Here is a 19,805-nt window from a genome sequence, read left to right as displayed (position 1 = left end):
TTGTTAAATTTTCTTAAATAAATCCCAGTGAGAAACAGAAAGAAAAAAAACATATATCATCTAGATATTATTTTACCTTTCCAGCTTCAACAGTTATTCGGGACTTTCTAAGTTACTGTGTTCAACATAAAAATCTCACAAAATAAGAGGACATCGGTACTCACACAAAGACCACAAGTAGCTTATTTTGGTTCCTTTGGATCACTATTAATTAAACTGAAAACCAAAAGAAAATCTTGGCAAAAACAAAGCCTCTTTTTAAAATTTCTCTAGGGGAAAGGAAGTTTGCATGAGATAAGCTGTGCTTTCGGAACCCTGATTGGCAAGACCCCCAGGAGGAAACCTAATCTGTGTCTCTGCCTCTGTGAAGGACCAGACCTCAGCCACCTCGGACAGCTGCTTGTCCATTCCACTAAAGGATTTTCCAATTGACGTGTGCACAGGCATAAATGGGAGAATTAATAAGAAATCAAAAGAGCAAGGGGGCTGAATTCAGACTCAAATTAGCATATTAACGCCTTGTTCCCATTACTCTGGGGAAATATCTGGTTCCTCGAAGTGTAAGTTTTGATTTATAGACACAGTCCCATATGCTGGAATTTCATTATCCTCCTCAGAAATGGAACCATAGCACTGCTTAGTGAAACAGCTGGAATCATGTGCTCTAGGGAGTTGTTCAAAATGGCAGATAGCCACTGAAGTTTCTTGGATGAAAACTTCAAACTTTGGCAAGACTAACTTAAACATCAAGTTTTGCAATTGCTTTTATCAGAACAATGCAACCATTAATAAATGCCCTGAGTCACCCTAAAATAAAATTTAAAAAATAATAATTTGTTGCAACTACATTTGCTCATACCCCAGAAGTTCTTCTTTCAAAAAAGTATCTTCTTTGTCACCAGCTCTGTTTGGCAAGTTACGTCTTAGCTAGGACCGTTTTAGCTCAGGACGAAATAAGCTTGTTGCACCTGCTAGAGCTTAATTTGTTTGTCATCCTTATTTACAAGAAACAAAAGTCCCTTCGGCATGCTGATAATTAAAAACAAATGGAATACACCAGTTGGAATGGCCCTGATGTTTGGCATAAGAGTTGGCATGGACCTGCTGTTTCTGCAGTTGCTCAGACTCTGACCTTTCCCTGACCAGAACATTCAGCTCAACTCAACTCCAAAGTGCATCTCTCACCCTCCCATATGCTCCCTCTTCAGCACTCTGCCAGCTGTGCTCTGTGCTTTCACAGCTCGTGGCCTGGCAACTTACTGGGCAGGCTATGTCCTTTTCTGAAGTGCATGAGAGCTCACAGTGTACCTGACCCTGGGTCCTTCATGGGCAAAGCACTCCCAAGGGGCCAAGCAGCAGGCATTCAAGGCCAGGTTGTCAAAATACTTTGCTCATCTCTCTGCTCTTAGTTCAAAACTCAAAAGGTTAGGCATCAAAAGCTTTAAAGTACTGACAGATATAGACTACTATGTTCTTCAACTGATATTTAGCAAGATAATTTAATTAACCAAAACTCTGGAGCTCATACTTGACTTCAGAGCTACTGGATAGGACTAGTTTTGAGTGCCTAAAGCAAAAGGAATCAGATAGATAAGCAAGTAACCATTACACCTTTGTGAAAAACTATGGGGAGCACTGTTACTTGTGATAGAGTTTGCTAATTTTTATGTTAATTAATTTCTCTATTTCTCAGATTTCCGGCATTTCTGTTGTGGGAGGTAGTAACACTGAAGTGGTCTATAAATTTTAAGTAGGTCAACATAATAAATGGCTTCATAAAATTCATATATTTCCATGTTTCAACTCACCATTTTTTATGAAAGAGTAAGATACACATTCATTTTAAACCTATTAAAAAAAATTCTTCTTTAGCCACTACTAAACCAAAATGTAGATGTACTCTTGGTTAGTGTGTGTCTTGGTGCATGTTTCTCTCTCTCTCTTTTCTTTGGCAATTTAAATTTGCCAAATTTCCATTCTATGCTAGATAAAATGATCTGCACACGTTAAATGATAATGATGAACTCAACAGAAAAACATTTTGAGTAGAGAAAACTTCTCAAAGATTATATTAATCATTCTTCTTAAAGGAAGAATTTATCATTTTTATTTCAATATAAGCACATAATTTTAGAGCTGGTAGGAACCTAACAGATAAATTAGCCTAAACTTCTTTGTCCACAGATAAGAAAATACAGCCTCATAAGTGTCCATGGCAAAGCAGAATAAGAACATAGTTATTAGATTGCTAAACTAGTACTCTTCCCCCAGGATTAAGCTGCCTTGTCTATCCCAGGTCCCAGGCAGACTTGTTCTTATGAGCCAGTGTGCTGATTAGATTCTCCAAGCACGTTATCTACAATCTCTCCTACAATAATGCACACACTTCTTTTTCACAATATAATTACATTTATGTATTAAAGTGAGATTAGGCAAATTACTTAAAATTACAAAGCTCATCTGACATATATGCTTTCAATAACAGGATAGTTTTTTGTTTGTTTTTTTTTTAAATTCGAAAGGCTTAGTTTTACTCTCAAATCTGATTTAATTGTCTGAGCATTTCCCCTTCACCTGGGGCTACACGGCCATAGTCAGAACCCTAATCACTTCCTCATAAGTAAACAATCACCACAGAGGAGGAGACACCTAGCTTTGAGTAGAGCCTTCTGTTCTTGTTTTCCAGGTTGATCTTTCCTAGCAACCAAGGAGGAAAAGAAAATATATTTTGTACTTTAAGGAGTCAATCAAGTACAGTGGAGAGAAGACAAAAATAAGTTTATACAACACCGGCTGACTAAATTAATCTGTGGACTTTGAGAGCATTTTCATTAAGGGCTCCAGGATATGTAGATACATTTTAATGTCCTGTCCTCTTTGGCTTTGAGCTTAATCTTCAGTTAAATGCCTTGCTAGCCTGTGATTCCAGTCCTATAATTGTTTCTCAGAAACAATTCTAAACCGTCAATTGGAATGATGGGTCTCTATTAACCCTTTTAAAAAATGTTCCTCTGACTCTGTGCATGTGATATTGCTGTGGGTTGAACTGTGTTACGGAGAAAAGATATGTCAAGATATGTCGACATTCTCCCCTCCAGTACACCGGAATGTGAACTTAATTGGAAATATGGTTTTAACAGAGGTAATCATGTTGAGATGAGGTCTCTAGGGTGGGTCCTAATCCAATATGACTGGTGTCCTTAGGAAAAGGGTACACGGAGACAAATATGCACCACAAGAAGAGTCAGAGATGCACTGTTTTAAGATGAAGGTACAGGCTGGAGTGATTCATCTACAAGCCAGTGCATTTGCCAGCAAACTACTGAAGCTGGAAAAAGCATGCAGATTCTTCCTCACAGCCCTCTGAAGGAACCAGTCCTGCTGAAACCTTGGCTTTGGACTTCAAGCCTCTATAAGTGTGGGACAATATATCTCTGTTATTTTAAACCACCCAGTTTTTGGTATTTTCTTATAGCAACCCTAGGAAACTCATACTAACTCTAATCCCTGGGCCTCTTGTGTGTTCCTCTAACCAAATTCCCACCTGGTTCCTTGATGACTGACTCCTGGCCTAGCTGTTATGTCTCCCATTTTAGGTTCCAGAGTCCACATCTAAAACTGAAACAAAGGCTCTGCCAGAAAACTGTGGTCACACCTACCCAGCAACTGAAGCAACCGGTTGTCTCCTCAAATGGCATCTCTTTGTGGAGTACTCACCACATAATGGTGAGACTGTGTATTTGTTCTATTTTTTTTTTTTTTAGATCCCGCGTTAGACTGTCTTATTTTTCTTTGTGTTCTTAGTGCCCAGGGTGGTATTTGGCATAAAGTAAGTCCTGTGAATAAAATAACGTGAATTACTGCCTAATGGCGACAGCCAGTTTTTCTGTTTACACTACCTGCCTTCCAGGACATCCCCATGCCTGTCAACTGGCTCCCTCAGATGTTACTACATGCCATTCATCAGCTCACAGTTCTACTGTGCAAATTTCCTCCCTGAGGACAGTTCTTCACCCAAACTCTGACAACCCAAGTGGATAGAGCAGACACCTATTGCTCTGAATGCTTAAAAGGCCCTCTTTTTGTCTAGGAGCCACCCTAGAGAGACAAAATTCTCTCATCTTATTATGTATGTATCACTGGATTCTAGCATTTTCTGTTTGGTGAGTACACTGACATGTTTAATAGTTAAATAGACACCTAATGTCATCTGAAACTAACAATGAAATTTGCAACTGAAAAAAAAAGGCAATATACAATAAAAAAGTAACCATGTGGAGGAAAAAGTGTGGAAAAGTAAAATATAAATCATTATTTTTCTCTGGATAATTGAGTTTGGATTGTTTTTTCTTTCTTTTTTGGCATTTTCCAAATTGTCCAAATTAATACGTATTGCTTTAACCTATATTATTACATTATAAACTTATTGTTTCTAATTACATGCTACAGACAGTTTTTGTTTTAATATGGAGTTCACTATCAAATTCTTCAGCTGCCTCTGACCAAATTAATTTGAAATAACAATGGCCCAATTAAAGCTGCATAATTATATATATTTGAAAATAAACACAGAAATGTCAAAAGAAAAAGTTTATAGGAATCAAGTAGATAGTAACAAAATAGAGAAAATAAATGCTTTATTAATTAATTCATCCATTATTTCAATATATATTAAGTGTGTTTCATGTGTTTGGTACTTTGCTAGATGTTAGGATAATTTTTAATTTAACATAAGCACAAAAATTCAGAGCCTATGGGAATCTGAGAAACCACCGAGCCTGAAAGTCTTTGTTCATGGATAGGGAAACACAGAATCATGTGTCAATGCCAACCCAGAACATATATGAAGACAAACACACTTCCGGCCTTTAGTGAGTTATAGCAATATTCCCACTAATAAAATTTGGTGTAAATGTGCTTTAAGTGATGAAGGCCAGGCTATAACAGTAGCATGGAGGAAGTACCTGAATGCCCACAGGGTGAGAGATGGCAAAGAAAGCCTATTTAAAGAACTGACATTTCATATGAGAATCAAGGAAATGAGCGGAAGTCTGCCATGCAGCTACATAAGAAGGGCTAGATGGCCAGAGAGAACAGTGTATACAAAAGCATAGAGATATGAGACAGCAGAGGTGCTGGCTTAGGACTACCCTGAAGTTCAGCCTGCCTATCACATGGGAGTGTCGGGGTCTGGAGTGTGGTAGTGAGAGGAGCAGGGAGGGAGTTGGGAATGGAGGGCGTTGATGAGGAAGTTGTAGAGTAGGGAAGGTAAGTGGTAGAGTGTACAAAGCTGAAAATTTGTAGGACTACCTATCAGTGGTCATATCATTAGGGCATTTTATGTCATGATGGAAAATGTGGCTGTGATAGAAAAAGCACTGTAATGGCAACACATGGATTTAAGCTTATGAGCACAATTAGCATGAATATCAGAGATTTATGCAGAGAAATCAGTTAAGAAGTGACTGTCATAATTAATTGGGAGATGACTGGGAGGGGATAGTAATGTGAGAGGAGAGGTAAGAAAAGACTGACATATAGTGAAAAGGGAGGATGACAAGGAGCCAAGCAGGAGTGGGCTTTGGTATTGAAGACCAACAAGTCTACAGCAGATTCTATATAACTCAAATGCCTTCAGAGAGAAGGCAGATAAATGTCTACTCCAGCAGTGATAAGGGAGAATGGAGTGGGTACAGGCCCCACCTAAAGATGTCCAGGTGTATGTTGTCTGGTCAAAGAGAACCTCTATGGGATATATTTGAACCCTAGGCCAGGAGTTTAATCAACAGTATTCTAACCACAGCTATTCATTCGAAGAGGATGACTTGAACCCCAGCGTCACCTTCCAAACATTAATGGAACAATATCTTTATTCCATTAATATCTGTACATGGATGTCTTTTTAAAGCATGTCCAGATGAATCTAAAGTCCAGTCAGGGGTGAGTACCATCACTGGCCAAAACTATTCCTAGTGTTTCTGCTTGAATAACTTGAGCGAATGGTGATGTTTATTATTAGGACAAAGAACGCAGAGGGATGAAGTCCCCTGGTGGCCTAGTGGTTAAGAATTAAGTGTTATTGCCGTGGCTGAGGTTACACTGTGACTCTGGTTTAATCCCTGGCCCAGGAACTTCCACATGCCACAAGCACATCCAAAAAAAAAAATAATAATAAATAATAATAATAATAATAATAATAATACAAAGGAATAAAGACATCTTGTGCAACCGAAATTAACATGGGCTTCAAAGTTAACATAGTTAACATAATTGAGTGAAAGAAGTCTGTTAGTCTCATGTTGTCAGATGAGAGGTGTGTAAGAGAGTCCAGAGATGTTCCACTTTGCAAATATCAAAATTAATTGACTACTTGGACTCCTAAATCAATCAAGTCTTAAATGAAATGCTAAGAATTATCCAATTTAAAAAATATTCAAGGTAGTCAGAACCTTCTCAAGTCCTTGATTTAAGGGATATGCACATTAAGTATAAATGTTTAGTGAGGAATTTATATTACCATATCTTAAAGAAATCACGGCACTGTCTTGGCCACACATAAACTTTGTTCTCTTTATAATGTGACTAAACTCTTCACACACACTAGTCAGTAAAACAAACAAACATTTTGCATGCTAAGATAAACTCAAAATAACAGAATTATCCTGACCAGTTCTAGTCCCCCAAATGATGAAATATTGACTATTTTCCTTCAACCTGAATTTTCTAACAATAATGATTTTATGCAGAGATTTTCTGCTGTGCTGATATCTGAAGATTTTTAAAGATTTTTATGACAATGCTACAGTAAACTTGGCAAACTTTGCCATTCTGTGCTTCCTATCTTTAAATACTTATATTTTGTATTTAGCCATTAGTCTCTCTGCAATCTGACTGGCCTGCACTCTTGTAAAAGAGAAGCTTGGCGAAGTAGTCTAAATAATGCCACCCTAAAACATATCCACAACCTAATCCTTGGAATCTGTGAATGTTACAATATATAGAGAAGAAAAAAAAAAAAAAGACTGCACAGTGATTAAGAATCTTGAGATTGGGATATTACCCAGCATTATCAAAGAGGGCCTTAAATGCAATCCTTGTAATAGGGAAGCAGAGGAAGATTTGAGGAGGGAAGAAGAGAAAGCACTGCAACCTCAAAGACTGTAGTGATGTGTCCATAAACCCAGAAGTACAGAAACCCTAGAAGCTGGAAGAACAAGGAAGAGATTTCTTCCCTAGGGCCTCTGAGGGACATTGGCCCTGCTGACACCTTGATGCTGGCTCAGTGAATGATTCTGGATTTTGGGTTTCTGGCCTCTAGAACTGTGATTTGATAAATTTCTGTTATTTTAAGACAGCATATTTTTCGTAATTTGTTACAGGAGCCACAGGAACCTAATACTTCCATGACAAGTTATTTGGCATTTCTACCAAAAGATAAATACTATCATATCTCATTTCTCAGTTTTGTTGAGTATAGAAACAGTGGAGAGGAGATTTTGAGATATTTATAGTTTATTAAGAATATGGTGCCTGCTACGCAGGTAAACTATCAGAATTATAACTGCATAAAACACCAAGTGAAATGAACACAAATGGACATCTAGGCACTGGTATATAATTGGAACTACAAACAGGTCAGTGAAGTTGACCCACAGGTTGCCAGATCCTAGCCATGTGGTTTAGAGATAAATTCCAGATCCTTCAGCTGTGAGCAAATTCTGGTAGTAGAGACTTAGACATGATAGAACAAAAAAGAATAAAGAAAGTGGGATGTGGGGGATAGTGAGAAAGACACAAGTTCTTAAGTTAGAGAAAACTGAGGCTAAACATGAGACTCTGAATAAGCCATTGAGCTGAGATAAATATGAGTATTCTCAATTTTAAATAGGATTATATCTACCATATTGGATTGTTTTCTATGAAAAATAGAGTAAAATATTTGGTACATAGAAATAAGCATATATAATATTAATTTCTTAAAAGGGGAAGCACAGATACAGGTGTGAAGTTGCAATAAAGGTAAGTGTTGTTTGGTGTTACAGAATCCCAAGATGACAGATCTTAAATTCTCTGACCTATTATCATACAGACAGCAAATAATACCAGACATGTATAGGGAAAGAAGTAATATATATAAGTAATATATATAAAAACCTGCAAGAATTGTCACTTCTAATCATAGTGATTAAGAGAATGAGTTAATTACTTGAAATTAGTGCTTAAAATTTGCCAACAATTTTTTAAAAAACTTTCAACATACCTTTCCTAACCATTATCTCTATAATAACTGCATTATTCCCATTTTACAAATAAGGAAATAGAGGCAATGAAAAATTAATTAACTTGTCAAGGACACATAGGCAGTTACTAGATTTGGATTCTAACCCAGATTGATGAATTCAAGGCCTAAGTAAGTAGGAGAAAATGATAGTGACCTCCTTTTTTGTCAAAATCTTATACTGTACTCTTAGCTTTATTTATTGAATAAGCATGTCTCACTGTTTACTATGGGCCAGGGAAATGGTCTTTAACAATCGAGACTGGGACCTTTTATTTATTACAAATTTCACCAGCCTCTATAATTCCTTACAATGGATACATGCTCTTTTTCTAAGATATTGATGCACGTAGTTGTTTATACCTATGAAGGATGCCCAGACTGTTGACTGCTGGAGGAGACTGAACAACATTCCTTATTATTTAAGATGTGGCTCTATATTCCACAATGGATGTCCATTCATCTGAAATACTCATGGCCTGTGGGCTCTAAACTGCCTTATTCATCTCCATTTGGACAATAATTAGTTCTTTTACGTTAAACAGGAGGACATTCTAAAATATTTGGCTTTCAAAATAAATGTATTCTACAAGATCATTTTGATCTTTAAAATCTTTGATTAGAAACCATCACCCTGGAATGGAATCCACATTCTTCAAACTCACTTCTGCCAAAGTAAATTGCTCAGTGCCACAACTCCTAGTGTGGTAAAATCATTCCCTCTGCTCACCAGGGGCCACGTAGTTTAGCAACAAGTTGGCAAAGGGCATTTTGATAATCTAGGAAAAGTTAAAGTATGTCTCTAAGTTTCTTCTATGCAAATGCAATGCTCCACTGTATTACTATATTAATTCAATAAAATGTCACAAGTATATACATTACTCTGATCATATTTCTAAAATAAATTACAGATTAATTCAAAGGTAACATTATCTAATATGTCAGAGCTTATACCTTAAATCTTAAATAAGTGCTCAGGAATTCCCATCGTGGCACAGCGTAAACGAATCTGACTGGGAACCATGAGGTTGTGGGTTTGATCCCTGGCTTCATTCAGTGGGTTAAGGATCTGGAATTGTCGTGAGCTGTGGTGTAGGTCACAGATGCAGCTCGGATCTGGCATTGCTGTGGCTCTGGCGTAGGCCGGCAGCAACAGTCCAATTAGACTCCCAGCCTGGGAACCTCCATGTGCCACAGGTGTGGCCCTAAAAGGACAAAAAGACCAAAAATAAATAAATAAATAATAAATAAAATAAAATAAGTGCTCATTATCAAGTTAGGCATTAAAGGGCTTGCTCTTCAGTTTCATAAAACTGTTGTATATTTTTCTAACAAAACCATCAAACAAAATAAACAGAAAGACAAGTACAAATAAAAGTTTTCTTGGCCTCATGAATTAAAACCTCTTAGATAATATGCTTGACTGCAAAAAGTACTTAATTTTCTATGAAAAAGAGTTGGAACTGAAACTAATTCTTTGACACATTAAAAATGAATGAACATATTTATACGGATTATTTTAGAAATGTTTATTCTAAGGGATTAGATATTCTTTGACTTTCTGTATTTCAGTTGATGAGTCTAGATGTAGACTTTCAGGGCTTTCCCACTGACTTCACAATCCTAAAAACTTCTAGGGTACCCAATGAATCCCTTGAAGGAGAAAAAAAAATAGAAATAACAGGATATGACCTAGCTCCTATCATTACCAAAAATTTTTACCTCCTCCCAGAATACACCAGCTTCTGCATAATAGATCTGTTTAAACTCAGATATTTGCTGGCTTGTCTATAACCACTGCAGGCTACTATATATATAAATATATATATATATATATATATATAGTGTATCTTTTCTTGTAAGAGTTCAAAATGCTTTCATAACAATTTAAATTCCTAACTATCCATTATATAACCATAACTGATATGGAATGTGGCGTACAGAAAACATGTATTTATCCAGGTCTATGAACAGTTACAAATCACATTTATTTTCACTAAACTACATGGAAATAATAAAGCAGGCATTATTCTCTTCTACCTGGATGAGGAAACTAAGCAGTTAAATGAAATCTTTTGCTCATATTCATACACACACAAAACAACTGTGGAAAAAGAAACTCTCTCTGAAGCCCATTTCACCAGTGAACAGCTGAAACTCCATTTTCTCTTTCTCGAGAAGCATTCACTTTCTCAAAATATATTTGGTCTATTTGGGAGATACATTCAGGTACTAATCTCCAGTCCAGCCTTTGAGAAATTTATTTTAAACTTCAGCCAAATTCACTGTTTTAATTATGCAGAACTCACTAGTTCAATAAACCCACTCTACAGCCTACTGCTCAAAGTCTTTAACAGCAGGATTCTAATAGAGCCAGGTCCAAAATGCAAATAGTACCATCTGCATCACCACATCCACTCCAGCAGCACAGCTATTAAATTAGTAGCACAATCTGCAAGATAAAATGGCAGAGCCCCCAACTGTGTGGAACCAGTTGAGTTTTTGTTTAACCTCCAGCAGACAGAAACACATAACCCGTTCAGCCAGGGCTAGCTTAGTCAATCCATACCCAAGAGTTCCATCCAATTTCCCTGACCAAAGGAATTAAGAACCAAAAAGGGAAAGGGAACAGAAAGAAGACATTAATTCCCTAAGTACAAATATAAATAGGTTTCAATGGAGTAAACTTCATTGCCCTTGGTTGTATAAGGACTGGATGACCAATCTGGAACTAATTCAAACATTAGGATTATACGTAATATTTGCAGAATGATTTGAGCTCGTCACAAAAACAGAGGTTTATGAAGTATATTAAAAAAAGAAAACATGACATTTTAATGTAGATTCACATATTTATATAATTTCCAGTGAATCAGAACTTCTATTTTTTGAAACTGCTACTTGCAACTTTGATATTTACTGCAGTATTTTTGTATTAGTTCAGTTTTGATATAATAACTATTAGACAACATTAAATTTTACCCCAGGAAAATTCTTTCATTTTCTGTCTATATCACACAAATACTGTAGTAATGAGATTTTTATTTCTGTCCTGGCTCACCCAGTATCATATGAGACTGACCATTGGGGAAACTTAGGCAAATAAGGCCCTTTGAATGTTTATGCTTCTTTTAAGTTTCCTTAAAGTCTTATGACAACATGAGCCACTCCTAGAAAAGTAATGCTTGTAAGATGAGCAAGAATACGATGACAATTATTAATATGCCTCTAATGTAAGATTTCAGATACTAGATTCAGCTAGTATATTGAAAAGGATATTAATCATCATGTTGTCACTTGATGGCACAAGCTTACCCCCTGAGGTTGTGTAAGCTCGCTCTAGGGCCATCGCAGTCTTTAGTGAGGAAGTATAATGACTGCACTTCTATGCCAAAGACTTTAAAGGTACTGCGTGGCATGGAATAAAAAAAATCAAGGTTAAAAAAACTGAATTCTGGAGTTCCCATCGTGGCACAGCGGAAACAAATCCAACTAGGAACCATGAGGTTGTGGGTTCAATCCCTGGCCTTGCTCATTGGGTTAAGGATCTGGAGTTGCCGTGAGCTGTGGTGTAGGTCACAGACGCAGCTCGAATCCAGCATCCAGTATTGCTGTGGCTGTGGCTGTGGCTGTGGCGTCAGCCGGCAGCAATAGCTCCGATTAGCCCCCTAGCCTGAGAATCTCCATATGCTGCGGGTGCACCCCTAAAAAGACAAAAGAAAAAAAAAACAAAAAACCGAACCCTGATATATTAACTTCTTAAAGCAGGAAAAATGTTTGCTAAGTCAAAAAAAATATGTTCATAGTACTATGTTAAGCAAAACCAGTTGTAAATAACTAAGAGATTGTCTTCCATTTTGAAGTTACTTTGATTCCAATAATTAAATGAAATTTATACCTGATGTTAACTGAGAAGTAAATGTACTTATCTAAATATTATCAGAAATTAAAAGAACATTAAACATGAATACTTTCCTTTCTCCCATATAAATATGCAAAATATATATCCTAAATAAAAATAAGAATAAGCACAAAATTCAACACTTACCTTTAGTTTGTGTTTTCCTTTCAGATTTTTCCTGCTTTTCCGTCTTTTCTTTATGTATTTCTACAGGAAAAAAACAGAATTTATTTTTAAAAACTCTTTTTGAAAATGTGCAAAATATAAATCATAGCTATTAACCTAAACTTTATAATTCTACCATGAAGTCTAAATCATTGTATCCAACAAACTTGTAGCTGTCTAAAAGGAAAGCATCTTTGTAACACATTGCTACATAAATCCCCCACTTATTGAAATAAGGAAAAAACTGGAGTTCCTCAAAATTAGAGTTATTTGAAAAAGCTTAAAAACTTACATCAAAGAGATATGTTGTCACCATTTTCAGGGCTAAAACTGATCACAAGTTATAATTATGTTTTATTTCAATCACTCTTAAGACAAATTAAGAATCCTTAGTAAAAAATCCCATTTAGATTTAGGAAGATTTAGTTTTTCCATATTAAATTAAAAATATGTGAAATGAACTGTAACAACTCTCTGATAGGAAGTATATCTCAGAAGTATTGACTCTAAGCTATGTTTATAATCAGAACTTGGCATTGCATTTAACCAATAATTATTGCATGCAGACATGACACATTTCATATAAGTGAGTTGTTGCATTTTCTAAATATCAAGTTTTAACAAATGCATTCAATTTTCTGCCAGTTTCAGTATACATATATTGCCAAGGCTTAGAAAATAAAGTTAATTCTGAATTTGTAGTTAATTTGGGCAGAAGTAAATTTGAGATTAGAGTTTACAAATATGATTACTACCTCTGAAAAGTGACTTAATCTTAAATACCATGGTTTTTCTTAGAAAAATGCTAGTGAGTTTTACTTATTTATTTATCACAACTTTATTCCACAGATGGTCTGAGATGATGCTAATTACTGTACACACTCTAAAGTTTCCATTTGTAAATTTGAATTTGCATTATTATAATTTTTCCAGAAGTCTAAAATCAAGACCAGCTATAGGAAAATCCTAAAATATCTTCAAAAAGACATTTACTGACTTTCATTCACCAGTTAAAGAGATAATCACCACTGTGAAGATTTTCTTCCCTCATTTTCCCCATTAGTCAGTCATACTACTTACAAGGCCACTCCTCTACCCTTTTGCTATCTCTGACCTTGAAAATGGCAGTGGAGATACAAAAATTAGATATTCAATCATATTTCTAAAAAAAAAAAAAAAACTTCAAGATAAGATTTCCAAAGGGCATTAAAAAAACCCATCTTCCAGATTCTCTAATTATATAATAATAATAATTATTATTACTCTTAATTACTACTATTTTACTCTCCTCCTTATGTCTCCTTAGCCAGAAATGCTAAGAAAAGATACCATGCTTTGGAGTATGGTATCTTTTCTTAGCATTTCTGGCTTTTGGATTGGGGAAATCATTATTTGGAGGTGAAGTGGGGCTATTCTCTACATTATAGATATTTGGAAGCACACCTGGCCTCTACTATCAGATGCTTTTAGGCCCCATCCCCATCACCAGTCATGAATATAAAAAATGTCTTTAGATATTGTCAAATGATCCCTACAGAGAACTTGTATCTTTAGAACCACTCTAAAGATACAAGAGAAACAGCCTAATCACTCTTTGTCACTGTCTAGAATTATATAGTCCAATACAGTGACCACTAGACATATGTACATATTAAGAACTTGATATATGGTTAGTCCAAACTGCAATGTGCTATGAGTACATAATGGATGATAACGACTTAATAAAGAATAAAAAGAATGTAAAATATCTCATTAATAACTTTTATATTATATATATATATCAGAATTATATTATTTTGGACATGTTAAGTGTGATGATTTTATTTATGTGTCAACTTGGCTAGACTACTATCCCAAATCATTCAAATGAACACTAATCTAGAAGCTGCTGTGAAGGTATTTTATGGATGTAATTAAAATCCCTAGTTAATAAATAAGTTGACTTAAATAAGATGATTCTAGATCATCTGGGTAGGCTTGGGGTTTCCCAGGAGAGGAAAGTTCTTTGTGAGGACTCCAGCTTTGATCCATGCCTGTGGACTCAAGCTTGCCCATGATCTTCACTTCCTGACTGCCTGTGCTCCGGTTGATTTGCTTAGCCAGCCCCCACAATCACAGAGGCCAATTTCTTGTAATAAATGTCTTAATATATAAATATATCTGCATCATTTCCTACTAGTTCTGCTTCTTTGGTTGAATTCTTACTGAGACATTGGGTTAAATAAAACATGTTATTAAAATTAATTTTATATTTTTCTTTTCACTTTTTAAAATTATTATTATTATTTTTGTATTTTTGCCTTTTGAGGGCCACTCCCGCGGCATATGGAGGTTCCCAGGCTAGGGGTCTAATTGGAGCTGTAGCCACCGGCCTACGCCAGAGCCATAGCAATGCAGGATCCGAGCCGCGTCTGCAACCTACACCACAGCTCATGGCAACGACGGATCCTTGACCCACTGAGCAAGGCCAGGGATCGAACCTGCAACCTCATGGTTCCTAGTCAGATTCGTTAACCACTGAGCCACAACGGGAACTCCCCACTTTTTTTTTTAATGTGGCTCCTCAAAAATTTTAAAATGCCAATGTGGCTCACATTAAATTACTTTGGACAGTACTGGTTTAGTCCTAAGGGTGGGCAAATGACCTTTTTAAATCCACAGGTCATCCACAGGGTTAAATCTTCTACAAGTGAATTAAAAAAACAAACTCAAAATTCTCCCCTGCCAATGCCATTCTGCTTCCTCCCTCCCATTTAAACTAAGAGAGGTTACAGAGAAGATTGGTGCCTTGTATAACTCAGCCTGATAAAGTAAGTAAAATGCCAAAGATTTAGAATAGTTTCTGCATGTGCTAAAGGAGTCATCTTTAAGAGACAATTTCTTATTCCAAATATGCATTAGTTTGAATAGAGAAATGGGATGAAATTTTCTAAATTAAAAATTTATATAAAATGTTACTTCCATTGGAATATGAAAAGGCCTTAAATCTGTCATTTAGACAAATAGTACTCCTTAAAAGGAGTGTGCGTGTGTGTGTGTGTGTGTGCACGTGCACGCACGCACACTTGTATTCCACAGATATCTGTTGTTGCCTACTCAGAGGAATAAAAGATTCTAGAACTCACACAGAAGGATCAGACGTGAGTCTGAGTCATATGCAGGATTGGGTAATAAAGGCCAAACTGCCTCAGTAATCCTGTTGGAACCTCCTAGTCTAATTTAACTGGGGAAATACACTGTTTACACAGGGCAGTTGTTTGTGGAACTAGACAGTGCATGTTGGTTCATAGTGGGGCTTTCTGCAAGATAGGTAAAAGCTTGCATATCAGAGAATAGAAGAAATAACAGTACCAGAAGCAATCTTGGTTCTGCTTAGCCCTAGATCTTCTGTACTCAGCAGAATCCAAGGGGAATGAGTTCTAGATTATGAAACTGAGCAGGATCCTTTGGGGATCCTGGGCGCACAAGCCTTTCTTTGCCTGCCATTTCCTGTTTTTAGGAAGTGGGCCTCATTTGGCTTCCATAACCTTCCCTGAGTTCTAAGGGGCAGGTTCAGACAGCTGCTGATCAGGGAAGGGAGGGGATGCAAAGACAAGGGAGGAACAGTTAAGAAGCAATAGTACAGCCTTGAGACAGTATCCTGGTTCCCTCTCAAGAGATACACATAATGATGTAGGTATCTAAGAGAAAAGTTATATTCCTTATACTTCTGTTAGAAATGAATACTTTAAAATTGAATCCTGGCTGAGAGCCCTTCCTTGTCCTTGTCCCTGGCTTAACTGCATCCTAAAAACAATCCCCCATAAACTAAAGATTAGGGGGACCCTGAGCACAATTACCTATGGGTTAATTAGCACATGATGTTTTTTCAGGAATTTTTCTAGTTTTTTCTGATCTTGGGTCAATATACCTGTTTCAAAAGTACTGTTACCCTAGGCAATAATCCAGAAGATCACCATCATGACACCAATCTCAATGACTAAATAGTCCCCCCAAATAAAGAAGAATGTCTATTTGTTCTCAACCCTGGTTCTTATCCAGAAACATGTTTTTCTCCTTTTTACCATAAAACTCTCTGCGAGTCTTTCCCCAGGGCACAGCCTTTAAGGCATTAGCCTGCTATGCCTCCTTTGCCTGGCAAAGCAATAAAAGCTGTTTTTTCTCCTTCATCCCAAACTCTGTCTTCTCTGCATTTCCATTTGGCACCTGTGGACAGAGGGCACCAGTTTACAATTATAACCAGAATTGGAAAGTAATCTTAAAGTGGAAGGTTAGGTCCTGGCATGTTGGATACACTTCATAAATTTTACTTAAGCAAAAATAAAAATAAATGAAAGTAAGAATTAGACGAAAAAATACAGTATATTTTAGAGTGTTTATTCTTTACAGTAAATGGAGTAGATACAATCCTGTTCTGCAACTCACACCATAACTAAACCAAAATCAGATCAGCTTGCCTAATACACAGCAAAGCCAACATACTGACACTTGGTTAAAAAAAACAATCAATTAATTAATTTTTTTAAAAAAGACAGCATTGATGGTAGGACACCAATCAAATAAAAGCGGCAGCTCATACTCAAAAGACTTGAACTCCCTGATGGCTACATTAGGAGTGAGGGTTGCAGGGTGCACAATCAGCCATCTCTAAACTTTCTCCTAATTGGTTAGGGGTGAGGTAACCAGGTGATGTTTTGGGAATGTTAATCATCAACCTCTGGCTCCAAACAATCTGGAGTCTATATGCTTGTGGTAAGCCTGTAGTCACCATTCTCTTGGGGCGGGGGGCGTGTCTTAGTTTCTGTAGAACAATTGAAATATAGATATTGGATTGTTATTATCTCCCTTGAGGAGGAACTAGGACTCTGTTTTATCACTGAACTACTGTTTAAACTATTGTTATTTTTCTTGCTTGACTGCTTTTCCTTTGTTTCTGCATTCTCTCACTTCCCTAATGAGTAACTGCCTAAATCTGCTCTTTGGAATTCAGGGAAGGCCTTGGAGACTAAAACTTTTCTTCTACAAACAAGAAACAGGGAACACAGCAGGGGTTTTATACCCAGGAAGTCCTCACAGCGTTCTGTTCAATTTCACAAACTCAAAGATAAAGCTTCAACTTTTTATTTTCCTGATTTTGCACTTCAGCTTTACATTAACTAAGCCAGTCCCACTGCTCTGGGCAGATCCACTCAGATTTCTTGTAAGTGGGAGTCACAGATTTACACACAGACACAATATCTACAGCTCACAATGAAATATAATGACTTACATAGACATTATTTTGCAGGAATATCATCGACTATTTTTTAACTGATGATCACCCAGAGACTGTTAGTATTTCTACACAAGTAAGTGTAGACAAGCACTTGTAAATGCATACAAGCATACGTTTCCTTGCTTATAAAAGACAAAAGAAATTTACTTCTGATGATTCTGAAGGGGAGCAGACTCCCAAAATATGTCTCTTTGGCATAAGGATTATTTTTGAGCTAAAGGCAATCAAAGCCCAGCAGACTGAGGAAAAGCTCTTTACCTTCTCCTCAACTGCTTAAATTTACTTTGGAATAGGGCATGCACCAACAGGAGGGCTATTACAGAGATACCAAGAAACTAATCTGCATAACAGGACAATCTTTGTTTTCCAAACATCTACTCTCCCTTCCTGTGAATGGCCTTCCTTTCCATTGTATCCTAAGACCTCCTATACCTTTCCTTAGCTGAGAATGTTATATAAGCCTCAATTACTTGGCTACCCTTTGGGTCTCATTTTTCTGGGGCTCCTGTGTGGATGAAATTTGCTTGTTTTTTCTCCTGTTAATCTGTCTTATATCAATTTAATTATTGGATCAGCCAAAGAACCTGGAAGAGAAGAAGGAAAAATTTTTGGCCTCTACCATACATACTTAAGGATAAATTAAATGTCTTTCTGCATGTTTTATTGCAACATTACATTTTCTTTGGGGATTGTAATATATCACTAGTGTCACTGTGACTATCAGATGTCTAAAGAAACCAATATGGCCTCTACACAGTGTGCTTGTTCTGTCTCCTTACATTTAAGCCAGGAAATGATGACCATTCAGGCTTCTGCCCAAATGAGTAACAGCATGCTACCAATTTAGACTTCAGAAGGATATTTTTCTCATAAGCAGATGATGCCTAATTTCTTACTCTCAATTGTTCTTGCCAACTAAGAACCATTTGTATAAGAATGGGAATTTAATTTTAAAAGATTCAAGTCAGTAAAGTAGAAATTTATTGCCCTGTGGTTTTCAGCAAGCTTCAAAGAAAAATAAAATTTCTTATATTAAAACTAGCTTCTAGTTATTTAATAATTTCTATAGACAGGTGAATGCCTCTACTTTATGCAACATAACAAAATGTATAGTAGCATAAGGTTTCATTTAACCTCTTGACACTTCTTAAGAACAGCTCACTTCAACTTGAACCAATTCTGTATACAAAGGACAAAGAAGAATTTCAAAGCAGTCATTATTTACCTCCAAATGTATGCACTTCGCAATCAGGTTAGAGTCCAATGTCCCAGAGAACATGGTAAGTCTCAGCATCAGATTCTAGTTGGGATAATAAGCCATTTTGGTAACAGTAAACCTCAAAGATTGTTTTGTGGCTTAGAAGGCCCAGAGGTCAAAGTACCTCAATTCAGGTGTGCCTACAGGTCTGTAAAGGTCAAGCTTCAATATGAATTTTGATAATTGGAGAAGGGAAAATAAATGGAGAAAGAGTGACTGTCATCTCATATGAAGGGTATCCCTTTGTTTTACTAAGTCATTGGTAACCTTACCTAATCTGATCCAGTTCTCCACTAGTGTTTACTGTGTCAGTAATAAGAGGGGCACTCCAGAGGAGGGCACAGAAGATGGGAAGTGTATTCCAGCTTCTTTCACTAGTACTGATTTTCCCCTACCACTTTTCTCACTATGTGTTGGGAAGTATGAGTGAATGTAGAAAGTGGAGAAGAGTAGAAGTCTCCTTTTAGATTCTTATTGTTATTCACCTCCCATTCTAAAATCAAATGTTTTACCATGCTAGACTTTAAATGCATTTAGAAATTTCCTTTATTAAAGGAACGCAAAGAATTTAAACTCAGCCTTCAAGCTTTATAATTCAATGGCAATAACAAAAATATATACCCTTCTAAGTCAGGCTGTTTTTCTAAAGTCCAATGCCAAATAAACAACTGGGTCAGAGCTGAATGTCTCTGAAGAGGTATTAGTCTCAGCACCAGACTTGTGACGTGCTGGGAAACAAGAGAAGCAGATATAATGATTTATTATGTTGATAAGAAAAAATAAAAATTAGTATTATGTATTCATTATTTCTAGATTGTGATAGTCAATAAACAATTATTGGAATAACTCATATAAAAGATGGCATAAATCCATAGTACTCTAATGTATTTAAAAATGCATTTTGTTATATGTGTGACTGGGTCACTTT

General features: G+C 36.5%; 1 protein-coding gene across 1 annotated transcript in view; it reads right to left on the bottom strand.

The window, feature by feature from the left end:
- LOC125115401 (triadin-like) overlaps positions 1 to 19,805 on the bottom strand; it is a 124,003-nt gene that overhangs the window by 15,295 nt on the left and 88,903 nt on the right. Inside the window, exon 5 of the mRNA XM_047759389.1 lies at positions 12,327 to 12,386. Within this exon, the coding sequence (XP_047615345.1) occupies positions 12,327 to 12,386 (60 nt within the window). The remainder of the gene's footprint in view (positions 1 to 12,326; positions 12,387 to 19,805) is intronic.

The sequence above is a fragment of the Phacochoerus africanus genome, chromosome 2 (genome assembly GCF_016906955.1).
Source record: "Phacochoerus africanus isolate WHEZ1 chromosome 2, ROS_Pafr_v1, whole genome shotgun sequence".
In the NCBI taxonomy this organism is placed as follows: domain Eukaryota; kingdom Metazoa; phylum Chordata; class Mammalia; order Artiodactyla; family Suidae; genus Phacochoerus; species Phacochoerus africanus.
Note: the sequence above shows the minus strand (reverse complement) of the source record. Positions and strands in the feature narration are given on the sequence as shown.